We start from the raw sequence: 13,470 nt of genomic DNA on the forward strand, positions 1-13,470 counted from the left end.
AAACATCACAGGCTAATCATTCCATCTTATTTATTTATGGCTGCTTTGGATCTTGGCTGTGGCATGCAGGGTCTTCATTGCATCACACAGATTTCTCTCTTGCACTGATAGCAGATACTTAACCACTGGACTGTAGACCCTTCAACTATTCCATCTTCTAAAACTGATTGCTTTTTTTACTGTCAGAATGCCCACTTTTCTGTTTTTGTTTGCTGGTGTGTGCAGTGTTGACACTTCAGATCTTTCCTGGTGTCCCGTTTCTGATTTTATTGGGGGTAATTTTTCTTTCCTATATTGCTACTTACCCACTGTTTTCTGTTGGTAAAAAAGACTGATCTTACCACTGTTTCCAGTCAATAAGAGAGTCTTTCTCTTTCTGTGGGTAAACAAACTGTTCATAGTGTTTCTAGTACATAATCTTTAGATTACATGTCCTTCTCCCCTGTGTTTATTCTTAATAGGTGCAGGGGGGCTGTTCCTTTGGTGTAAAAAACCAAGGTGGAATTGATGGGGAGGTTTAGATTCTAAAGAGGAAGATCATAGGAAGTACTTGTTTCTGAGGTCAGCATTTGAAGCCTAATTGATGCAAGGTTGAGATTTTATTGAATCTGGGCCTATGAAGTCTTTGTAAAAATCCATGTAGTAAATATTTAGGGTTTGGTGAGTTAAGTGCTTGAGTGCGGGGTGGTCAGCCCCATGCATGGCAGCTGAGGAAATGCTGGGAATTTAATGGCCCTAAGAGCAATCCTCAACCAACTGGATAGATCCCCTAGCTTTCTCTTTCCTTAGGAGGAGAATTCTGTCATGTTTTATGTGATTCCTCAGAGGGACTCTTGCAGGACTGAACTCCAGTTATCCACAGAAGTTAATGACCTTTCTCCCATGTCTCACTTTTCCTAATCCCCTCAGGTATGCTTCCTGGGATCTCCTCCTCCCCCATCCCACCTCAATAAGCTACTTGCACCAGAGTTCTTATTTCAGGGTTGTCTTTTGATGTAAGACAAAGGAAATCCAAATGACTTAAGTCAGTGTTAACAAAACTACTATTATTAGCAGCGTACGTACAGCCTTTTCCTCTCTTCTCCCTGCACTGGAAATACATGTTATGGCTTCCTTAAAGATTGACATTGGTAGCGGAAGTGAATGGGCTGAAAAAGAAACTATTAGATACCAATCTACCATTTCTTCAATTCAGCTCAGCCTTACTCTGCAGTGGTTACTGTCATTCTTTACAAATGATCTTGTTCTGTCTTTGGCTCTTTGTTCCTAAAGAATACAGTAAACCATCTGTAACATGTGAGACATTTACCTCATAGTATACAAAAAGGTCCCAGTCTTGGTTATCTGCTTGTGAGCCAGATTGGATTTACTGTTTCTAAAAGTTGATAAATTCTGTGCTGGAAAGTAATTTAAGAGACTAGGTACTATATATTGAATACATTTTGTCACAAGTAAGTAGTTGTAAAATATGTATTTCTGCAGCCAATCTTCAAATAACATAATTGACAGGGCTTTCCCAAAACAAATACTGAAATTTCAGAATGCGGTAAAATCACAAGTCACAGTTTTCCCATTAAAGTACTTACTCATTAAAATATTTTTTTACTATCTGGGGGAATTGAAGGTCTTTTTCCCTCTTGTGATCTGTTTCTTCCATAATGAGGAGAATTATATCAGTTACCTTTCACCATTATAGAAGGTGTTTCTAGGCTCCTAGTGTGGTAATTTGATGTTTTACTATCTGAGGCTTTCAGGGAGACAAGTTGTGCTAAAAAAAGTCTCAGGTTTAGTATATACTTTTAAACTTATCTTCTTAAAATAGACCAGTTCTTTTTAAAACTGTATTAAAATGAGCTTTATATCAAAATCATGATGATAGTTTTATGTTTCCTCGCTGTCTGGAAAGCTTTGTTTTGCTATGTTGTTGTTGTTTTAATATCCTGTTCCCCCTTTTTGGTTCTTAGTTCATCATATAATTGATCCCCACATTCTTTACTTTTATTGCTACTTTAATAACCAGCAGAAATTGGATTTTATTTGTAAATTTATTGCTATGATCTGCTGTATCTGGAGGTAGCCAAATCTTTTGTAAATTACATTTTCTTTATTTCAGTTCAGTTCAGTCGCTCAGTCGGGTCCAACTCTTTGCAACCCCATGGATTGCAGCACACCAGGCCTCGCTGTCCATCACCAACTCCTGGAGTTCACTCAGACTCACGTCCATCGAGTCAGTGATGCCATCCAACCATCTCATCCTCTGTCATCCCCTTCTCCTCCTGCCCCCAATCCCTCCCAGCATCAGAGTCTTTGCCAATGAGTCAACTCTTCGCATGAGGTGGCCAAAGTACTGGAGTTTCAGCTTTAGCATCATTCCTTCCAAAGAACACCCAGGACTGATCTCCTTTAGAATGGACTGATTGGATATCCTTGCAGTCCAAGGGACTCTGAAGAGTCTTCTCCAATGCCCCAGTTCAAAAGCATCAATTCTTCAGCACTCAGCTCTCTTTATAGTCCAACTCTTTCTTTATTTAGTTTCTTTTAATTTACTTGTATATGAGTGTTAAATAGTTTAATGGGTATTAATGTTTCTTCTTTTTTTTTATGTTTTTTCTTGTGCCAAAATATATTGGTGGGGGGAGTTACTTTTCTTGGAATATATTTGGGTGTGTGGTTGGGATGTAGTTTCTTTGTTTTTGTTTTCTCTCAAGTTAAGTGTTACTCATGGATGTTTTCTTTTCCAGGCTTCTCTTTACCTAGGATAGTGGTTTTTGTTCATTTTTGTTCCATCTTACTTCTCACCACCCCTTAGCCTCAAGATGCTTCTGCAGCCTCATATGCCTCAGCTTTCTCCCCAGCTTTATCATCAGAATATTGTCCATTGCTCAAAGCTGGGCTAAGAACCCACCAACTCCATCTCATTATTTATTCATCCTTTTGATTCCAATCCCCAGGGTCCTCTTTGTTCTCTGAATGCTTACAGAGAGTCCGTACTCTGTCATACGTGTGTCATACTTAGTCATGTGTGTGTCTACTTTAAGCATTATTAATTACTCTGTGTATTCTGCCTCTGCTGTCTTCTATATTAGCTTTCTAGGGCAGAGTGTTTTCTCAGCTGTTTGGTATTTCTTTTAGTATTTCTTTAGTATTTCTTATCACATAACAGGCACTTAGTATTTAACTAATTGTTCATATTAAATACCTAAGTTACTTAGTTTTCTGCTTGTAATCTCTCTCAAGGCAGTCCTACAGATTTTTAAGTGTTTTGTTTGTTTTTTTAATAGATGTAAAAAAAGATTGGTCTGACCATGCTCTGTGGTGGGAAAAGAAGAGAACTTGGCTTCTCAAGACGCACTGGACCTTGGATAAGTATGGCATTCAGGCAGATGCTAAGCTTCAGTTCACCCCCCAGCACAAGCTGCTCCGCCTGCAACTTCCCAACATGAAGTATGTGAAGGTGAAAGTGAATTTCTCTGATAGAGTCTTCAAAGCTGTTTCTGACATCTGTAAGACATTTAGTAAGTACTATATCAATTCTTCATGAAATTATGAGTTTTATGATATGTATATGGCTGACATTGAGTTTATCTCAAGGAGTAGGGATTGGGGTGAGCTAGCTGTGCTTGTGTATATGTGAAATTATTACTTTATTCTTTAACATTTTTATATTTAAGATAAAGAAATACTGAGTTAAACTAAAACAGGAGTCTAGTAGAGCTCTTTCCTTTCTAGAAGTATATCGTATATTTATTATTATTAAATACCTCCTTCTGATGACTTTATTTTTATGGAAAGGAGAAGGGAACAGGCATTATTTTCTGAGGAATGTAGCTTTTGTAGTGTTTCAGTGCAAATCAGTATTTGCATTGATTTGGGCAGATTGTGTCACTTCCTTCACTGAAGGGCTGACACAGTTCCTAAGGAAATGACCACGTGTGTTGGCATCCTTCCTTAACCAGTCTACACTTTGACCACTCTTGTAGCAGTTCTGTTTATGTTTTCTGAAATGAGATGTGGATTACATTTGGTTGACCCATTTCTGTCATATGACAGGAAGTATTTAACCATCAGAGAAAATCTGAATCATTGTCATCGTTAGTACATAATTCTGTTGTATCATAGATTTGGGGGAAATACAGGACAGTACTGTTTTGGTCTAATAACTCAGATTATAAGGTTTTTTTATGTTTAATGGAATTTCTAAGAAGAAAAATAAAAATACAGAATAATACTAAGACTTATGTAACATTCACCTAAATATCACTAGAATTAATAGTTGCTATTTTGTCATTTTGCTAACCTTTTAAAGTCAAATAATATAGGTAAAGTTCTTGATTCGTATTCTTGTCTAATTTCTCTTTATAAAGCAGCTACTGTCATAAGGTTATTGAGTATCTTTCCAGTACTTTTGAAAATACATAAATACACATACATGCACATATACATATTCATATCTGTGAGTGTATATACTCAAAAAATGTTACTGTAGTTGTTGTACAGTATCTTACATTATTTTGTACATGTGTGGTGGAATTTCTCTTTTGTGTTTGTGTAGAAGTAGAAGGTAGAATTGTTTTGTTTTAAGTGTGTACATGATTCATTTAGGATACTGTCAAATTGCACTCCCAAGTGGTTATACCCGTTTACATTCCAGCTCGCAGTGTGTGAAAACCCATTGCCCGAAGCCATCACTAACACTTGAGTGTTGTCAGCTTTTAGTGTTTGTTTCTCTGAGTGAAAAAAATTTTAGTTTATAAAGATAACTGTGTTTTTATGTCTTAACTGGCCGTTTCAGTTTCTTTTTTGAATTGCTTGTTTATATCACTTATCTTTTTTTTTAATTAATACACTTTTTTTAGAGTAGTTTTAGGTTCACAGCAAGATGGAGCAGAAAGTACAGAGTGTTCCTATTTACTCTCATTCCCACACTTACGACCTCCCCACTGTCAACACTCCACACCAGTGTGGGACATTTGTTACAATGATAAAGCTTCATTGACACATCATTATGACCCAGACTACATGGTGTACATTAGGGTTTACTCTTGATATTGTATAGTCCACAAGTTTGGACAAATGTATAACCATTATTATAATACCATACAGAATAGTTTTACTGTTCTATAAATCGGTGCTCTGCCTTTCCATCCCTCCACTACCAACCCATGGCAACAGTTCATCTCTCTACTGTCTCCGTAATTCTGCTTTTTACAGAATGTCGTACAATTGGAATCATATATAGCTTTTTCAGATTATCTTTTGCTTAGTAATACAGATTTAAGTTTCCTTCATGTCCTTTGATGGCTTGATAACTCATTTTTTTTTAAAGCGCTGAATAATATCCCATTGTCTGGATGTGCCAGTTTACTTTCCACATCTACTGACAGATATCTTTGTTGTTTCCAAGTTTTGCAACTATAATAAGGTGCTATAAACATTTATGTGCAGGTTTTTTTGTGAACATGTGTCTTTTACTCCTTTGGGTAGATTCTAAGGCGAATGGTTGTTGGACCATATGGTAGGAAAATGCTTAGTTTTGTGGGAAACTGCTAAACTGTCTTCCAAAGTAGCTATGTCATGTTGTGTTCACATTCAGTAGTAAATGAGAGTTTTCATTGCTCTAATCCTCACCAGCATTTGGTGTTGTCAGTGTTCTCGATTGTGGACATTCTGATAGATGTGTAATGGCTTAGCAAACTGTTATAATTTTGCATTTTAATGATGACATAAAATGTCAGACATATTTTTATATGTTCATTCGCCACCTATACATCTTTGGTGAGGTGTCTATTTAAAAGTCTGTGCCCTATTTTTTAGTCAAGCTTTTTGTTTTTCTTACTGTTATATTTTAATAGTTATTTGTATACTTTGGGTAACAATCCTTTGTCAGATATGACTTGCAGATATTTTATCCTGGTCAGTGGCTTATCTTTTCTTTTTCTTTGGCAGTTTCTTTCACAGAGCAGAAATTTTTAATTTTTATAAAGTCTAGCTTATCAGTTATTTCTGTAATGGTATGGTATGTAATTATTTTTTATAAATACATTATTGAATTTGACTTGCTAATAGTTTATTAAATATTTTTGCATTTATGTTCATTAGAGATATCGTTCTATAGTTTTCTTGCAGTGTCTTTGTTTGATTTTAGTATTAAAAGTAATGCTAGCCTCATAGAATGAATTAGGAAGTATTTCCTCTGCTTCTGTCTTCTGAAAGAGATTGTAGAGTATTAGTATAATTTCTTCCTCAAAGGTCAAGGAGGAAAGCTCCTTGACATGAGTTTTGGCAATGATTTTTTGGATATAGCATCTAAAGCACAGGCAAAAATAAACAGGTGGGATTACATCTAACAACAAAATTTCTATGCAGCAAAAGAAATGATCAGCAAAATGAAGTATAATCTATGGAATAGGAAAAAATATCTGCAGTCCATATATCTTATAAGGAGTTAATATCCAAAATATATAAAGAGCTCAATATCAAAATCCCCCAAATAACCCAATTTAAAAAATGGGCAAAAGACCTGAATAGACATTTTCCAAAGGAGTTTTACAAATGGTCAACGAGGTGTGAAAATGTGCACATCACCGCTGATCATTAGGGAAATACAAATTAAAACCACAGGAGATATAGCTTATTTGTTAGAATTCAGTTCAGTTGCTCAGTCGTGTCCAACTCTGTGACCCCATGGACTACAAGCACGCCAGGCTTCCCTGTCCATCACCAGCTCCTGGAGCTTGCTCAAACTCATGTCCATCGAGTTGGTGATGTTAGTCTTATTAGAATGGCTATCATCAAAAAGACAAGTGATAACACACTGGCAAGGATGTAGAGAAAAGAGAACCCTTGTGCACTCTTGGTGGGACTGTAAATTGGTGTAGCCACTATGGAAAGCTGTGGAGGTTCCTCGAAAAACTAAAGTAGACTGCCATATGACCCAGCAGTTCCACTTCTGGGAACATAGCGGAAGGAAATTGAAACACTGGGTCAGAGCAGTAACTGCACCCCCATGTTCATTGTTTATAATAGCCAAGACATGCAACAATGTCAAAAGGTGCAAGATAAGTTAAGCACTCGGGGATGTGGTATATGCATGTTGACGAGAGTTAACACTACTGTATGGTTTATTTGGAAGTTGTTAAGAGAGTAGATCCTAAGTTCTTAACACAAGGGAAATACTGTAGTGATCAGTATATGTAAGTTCACATATGTGTAAGTCAAGTCATTATGCTACACCTTAAACTTACACAGTGTTGTATGACATACCTGAGATATGTCAGGCATACCTCAATAAAACTAGAAAAAATGTTTGGTAGAATTTAAGTGAACCTGTCTGGCCCTAGTGCTTTCTGTTTTGGAAGGTTATTATTGATTCAATTTTTAATAGGTATAGGCTTACTCAGATTGTCTGTTTCTTTTCTTGTGTGACTTTTGGCAGACTACTTTCTTAGTTTTTTATTTGGTAAGAATTATCTTGGTTTTCTTTTGTTATATAAGAAAATGCTCCTGTGTAGTGATTAAAAGAGGTTCTTTGTTATATTTTACTTTCCTTTTTTAAAGAAACCCTTCTGGCAATGGCATGCCAAGTTCTTTTATATAAGGTGAGTTCTGACATGCAGGCTTTAAAAGTAAAGACCTTATTAAGAGTAAATGGAAAGTTCATTTGTGTCATTTTTTTAGATTCCACTTGTAAGTGATACATGAATATTTCTCCTTGTCTGACTTCATATTCTGATGTGTCCTGGCATAGTTTTAAGTTTATTCTGTTTTTATTGTAATTCTTACATTTATGGATTTACAGTTATCAAATTTGTGTAATTTTCAACCATTAGTTCTTCAGATAATTTTTGGTGTCCCTTCCCACACTTGCTGTCATTTGCTGGACTTGTTTCATATATGCTAGAGCAATTCTTATTCTTCTGTAAGTTGCTGATGTTCTCCTCCTTTTTTTGGTCTTTATTCTCAGTTTCATCTTGGAAAGTGTTCATTGCTATCTTCAAATTGATGTTCTGTTAATCCCATCCAGTGTTCATTTCAGATGTAGTTTTCATCACTAGAAGTTTGGTTTTGGCCTTTTAAAAATACATAAATTTTAATTTTTTTCTTCATTATTTTTATGCCTTTCCTTTCTTAAACATGTGGAGTGTACTTATAATAGCCATTTTCATATCTTTGATTACTGATTCTATAATTGTTTATATCATCATTTCTATAATTGATTATATAATCTGTTACACCCCCCTTCAACTTTACTCCTGATAATGGGTTGTATTTTCCTGCCTCTTTGTTGTCTGGTAATTTCTGTTTGAATGTTAAGAGTCATTTTACACTGTTGGCTGGATTTCTTTGTGTATTCCTTTAAATAATGTTGGTTTTTTTTTTTTTTTTTTTTTGCCAGATTTTTCAGTCAGATTACCTGGAATCAGTTGGATCCTTTTGATACTTGCTTTTAAATGTTAAGGGCAAGTCCATTAATCTGGAGCTAATTTTCTTCTGGGGATTCTTCTCAATATCCAGTGTATTAGGAAAACTTTCCCTCACAGATCAGTATTCACCCAGATTCCAGAGGATAACTGCAGATCTCCAGAGCCCTCTTCTCTCTGGTACTCTGACCCACAAATTCTAGTCATCTTGGCCTCCCTGGGTTCCATCTCAGATGTCTCAACTCAGCAAGACCTGACTCTGTTTGCCCCCTCCCCACCCTGAACTACTTCTAGACAGTAAGCTGGTATACCCAAAGAGCTCATTGTGTTTTTCTCTCCTCTCCTGTGCTCCTTGTTGTCTAATATCTGAAAAACTTTCTTTCCTATTCCTTTATTGTTTAAATAAAGCAGGAGGGTAAATCACATTCTTACTACTCTGTCTTGTTGTTAGTTGCTAAGTCCTGTCCAACTCTTTGCAACCCCATGGACTGCAGCACACCAGGCTTCCCTGTCCTCCACTGTCCCCTGGAGTTTGCTCAAATTCATGTCCATTGAGTTGATGATGCCATCCAACCATCTCATCCTCTCTGTTGCCCCCTTCTCCTCCTGCCTTCAATCTCACCCAGCATCAGGGTCTTTTCTAATGAGTCAGCTCTTTGCATCAGGTGGCCAAAGTATTGGAGCTTCAGCTTCAGCATCAGTCCTTCCAGTGAATATTCAGGGTTGATTTCTTTAGGATTGACTGGTTTGATCTCCTTGTTAGCTTCTAGAGGCCTTCTGAATTCCTTGACTTGTGATCCTCCTCCTTTTTCAGAGTCAGCAACAGCAAGTCCAGCTCTTCTTACTGCTCAAGTCTATATGACTTCTCTGTCTTATCTCTCCTCTGCTTCCTTCTGCTTTTCTTTTCTGTTAGACAGACTTCTTGTGATTGCTTTGGACCCACTGAGAGAATTTAGGATAATCTCCCTAAAATCAGTTGATCAGTAACCTTAATTCCATTTGCAAAGTCTAGTGTATGATTGTATAACCAGGAGCAAGAATTTTAAGGGGCTGTCTCGAGAATTCTGCTTGCCACACATTCCTTTCTATAATGTCTATCAGTTGCTGATTGTCCATTCATACAGATACCTGATAAGAAGCTCTAGTTGAATGGGGTTTAGCTTGTTTAGCTTGTCCCTCTAAGGGGTATTTAGACATTGAGCAAGCCTTTTCAAATGTCAGTATCTAAAGGATCTTTTCTCTAGGGCTTTTCAGATTTTCCTCTAAGGAATCCCTAAAGGGTGTGTATCTGAGGGGTAGGTGTAATTCAGTATGGGACAGGATTCATTTTTCTTATCTCTTTTGAGAACATGATCATGCTTGATGTTTAGCATAGTGAGTCCATGTGTTTCCCATTGGTATCTCCTGCAGACACCTTGATTTTCTGTTTACTAAGTATTTGCTTGTCTCCCATCTGGCTTTTGTCTCAACATTTTTCTGATGTTGCTGATCTGATGTTTTTCTCCTGTTTTGTCCTTTTAGGTTCATATTTTATTTCTTTACATTTTGGTATGATTTTTGGAAAACAGTGAATGTAAATGCAAGAACTCAACCTACATGTTTAACTGGAAACTCTTAAGAAAATTCTGCTTTTAAACAAAATCTGTTTTATTATTTTACCTGAGTACCCTTCTCCACTCCTTTATTTCCCATTTCCTCAGCCCCATAATTTTTGAGATACATATGCACTATGTATATTACATAATTATATAGGTAATTTATGTTACCTGTCTTCCACTAGACTTGTACTCTACTTGATAACATTGATTTTGAACATTGGATTTTATTGCTGTATAGTTTATCATTTTGTTATAAATAGATCCTGGATCACTTTTGTGTAGTGATTCATAAATGCTACTATCTCTTTATTATTGAACTGTAATTTAGCATAAAGGAAAAGCAGCGTTATATTTTGGTATGCCCATTTTAAAGATTTTACATCTTATAGTCCTGTAAGTGTATTTTATTTTAATCTAAACCTTATTTAATTATTTGTGTTCACCAAGCCCACTCTTACACATGTGATTCAGATTGCTAAATTCACTAGTTTAATTTCTTCCTGATGTAAGACACAGAGTAAATACATAAGTCCTAAGTTCCTGTATCATTATAATAGTATCACATATGGATTTACTTTTTTTGGTAGTTGCTGTAATGAAATGAAAATCACTTACTCACAGACTTCATGTGTAGCCAGCAGCTACCTTGCTGAATATAGAACTGCCTATCATTAGAGAAATAAGATGTCGTTCTCCTCTTCCTACCCTTTCCCTTAGCTGCAAGGTCTCAAGAAAAAGTTGGAATCAAATTACCTCTAGAGATTTAAAGTTGAGATATGTTTGACACATAAATGTAAACATCAGGTGTACAACATAATGATTCCGTATTTATATGTATTGTGACGTGATCACCACAATAAGTTTAGTTAACATCCATCACTAGAACTTTTATAAAACAAGCTGTTGGATGCCCTGAGTCACTAAGAGTATTATCTGGGGGTGTGACCTAAACATTTGTTTTTAATATAATTACTTTTACATCACAAGCAGTTCTCACGGGCACATATAGTTAGGAGCTGCTTCATCTGCCTATGAGCGAAAAGCTAGTTAACAGTTAACAGTACTCATTTTTCTAAAAATGTTCATAGCTGGTTTGTGAGCTGACAGGAAATGGCCCGTGAACAAAAATCTCAAAGGATGAATCATGTAGTGCAGTGATTTTCAAGAAGAAAGGACATACCAGAAATTAAGGAGGCGTTTTGCTTGCTTTCCTCTCTCCCACCAAACTTGGTAATGGTAAACTGTGGTAGAAGCAGGTCATATCTCTCAGGCATGATTAGTTTTATGTCCTATGTACTTTTTAGATTTTTCACCCTGTACCAGTTTATGATTTGCTTTGGAGAAATGAATGGGTGGAGAGACAGATTACCACCACCACCCTGCCCCCACTTAATACTGAAGTAGAGAAGACAAGTGATTATTCAGAAGCTTGGAATTTTCTAATGTCTTTATTTACTCCCAGCATGGCAGTGGTGGCATTTAGAGTTGAGGGTACGCTGAGAATTGAAAGTACAATCCATAAATCATTAGATCTCTTAGCATGCTAAATCTTGTTTCTTTTAAAAGTATTCTAGGAAATGATGATTCAGTTCTGTTAATTAGATAAATATGGCTCAAAAGACATACTTGAAATCATCTTCTGAATTTCTGAATCTACATAGCACAACTTAACACTACTGATTCATATCCCCAAAATTACTTTAAAGGATAAATGGGTTACCTTTGTTATGGAATTGTGTCCTTGGGCTCTTTAATCAATAGAAATTGAAAAGAGGAATTCAGGCACGGCTTCACTGGGACTCATGCTATCCCAAAGCAAAAACAGGTAACAAGTCCCCTTGCTCATTCTCTGAGGGAGGGTGGGCTGGTTCCTTAAGTAGGGATCTGGTGGGAGCAGATCTGTGGGTTGGGCTTGAGGGCTGGTTAGATGATCTGCCCACCCCTTGGTGCTGGGTGCAGGAATCATGCTCAGTACCCTACTTCAGCTCCCAGCACCTGCAAAATGAAAGTTGGATTGAGGCCTTTTTGTATCTTATTGTTCATAATTCCCCTGATTGCACATGCATGCAGTTGTTTTTAGTTCCTTCTAAGTTCCTTGTTGCTTGAGGAGACATTTGTCCAGGTGCAAGCACTGTGGTAAAGGGTCCCAGGTCCCAGCACTATCTCAACTTGAATATACAAGACTGAAGAAAATCTTTGATTTTTAATTTTATGACTTTAGCTAAAGAAGTCACTGTACTACTTTTAACTTTAAAAAGACCTGCCTGGAAGCTTAAGTGACAGAATTTAAGGAACAAACATTTATTTTTAATATCATCTCTGCTGTTTAGTACCTAAGATGTTCACCTACTCTTTGGTAAAGTATTTGTTCAGGACAGTTTTACTGCTAATTCCATGTTCATGTTTCGGAAAAGTATTCACCCCGAAATAGCATGTAAGTACAAAACAAAAACCTAATGTATACCAGAGTGTTCCTAATAGTAAACTTCAAATAACCAACAGAGAAACAACAAAAAATAATCCATTTAGTTATTGAAAGATTTGGATTTCTTTTTTAAACATGGTTCAAGGTGTAAATAAGTAAAAAAGAAAGTTCAGTGTGGTTTGCAGTGGTATCTACCATGTTAACTTTTATATGCAAATTAACTTTGATCTGAAGAAAGTGAAAGTCACTCAGTTGTGGCCGACTTTTTGCAACCCCATGGACTCTACAGTCCATGGAATTCTCCAGGCCAGAATACCATGGAGAATAGGGTGGCTGTTCCCTTCTCCAGGGGATCTTCCCAACCCAGGGATAGAACCCAGGTCTACCTCATTGCAGGCGGATTCTTGTACCAGCTGAGCTACCAGGGAAGCCCTGATTTGAAGAAATCTAGCAGAATGCAATGGCACCCCACTCCAGTACTCTTGCCTGGAAAATCCCATGGACGGAGGATCCTGGTGGGCTGCAGTCCATGGGGTCACTACAAGTCAGACACGACTGAGCAACTTCACTTTCACTTTTCACTTTCATGCATTGGAGAAGGACATGGCAACCCACTCCAGTGTTCTTGTCTGGAGAATCCCAGGGACGCGGGAGCCTCTGGGCTGCTGTCTACAGGGTTGCACAGAGTTGGACACGACTGAAGCAACTTAGTAGTAGCAGCAGCAATAGAAAAATGAGCAAAGGAAGAAATAATATAAATAGCTAAAAACCCATGGGGAAGTGTAGATCATCACTAATAATCAAAGAAATGTAAATTAAAACAAGGAGATAAGCATACTGTTTTAAAAATAAAGCTTTAAAAAAATAATACATGTGCCCATGTTGCTACATTTTGGCCTTAAAATTCATTTAACCTTTGATCCAGTAATTTATTCCAATGAATTTCTAAAGAAATAAAATGTGAAAAAGTAGATATATATAGATGTTTGTAGAACCATTATTTATAATGGGCACAGTATTGGAAGAA

At 36.7% G+C, this 13,470-nt stretch overlaps 1 protein-coding gene across 7 annotated transcripts in view; it reads left to right on the forward strand.

The window, feature by feature from the left end:
• The window catches only part of FERMT2 (FERM domain containing kindlin 2), a 73,147-nt gene that overhangs the window by 27,056 nt on the left and 32,621 nt on the right, over positions 1-13,470 (forward strand). For all 7 annotated transcript variants that reach the window (XM_040226423.1, XM_040226422.1, XM_040226424.1 and 4 more), the window contains exon 3: positions 3,282-3,515. In XM_040226423.1, the coding sequence (XP_040082357.1) occupies positions 3,282-3,515 (234 nt within the window). The remainder of the gene's footprint in view (positions 1-3,281; positions 3,516-13,470) is intronic.

Source organism: Oryx dammah, unplaced genomic scaffold, assembly GCF_014754425.2.
Source record: "Oryx dammah isolate SB20612 unplaced genomic scaffold, SCBI_Odam_1.1 HiC_scaffold_26, whole genome shotgun sequence".
In the NCBI taxonomy this organism is placed as follows: domain Eukaryota; kingdom Metazoa; phylum Chordata; class Mammalia; order Artiodactyla; family Bovidae; genus Oryx; species Oryx dammah.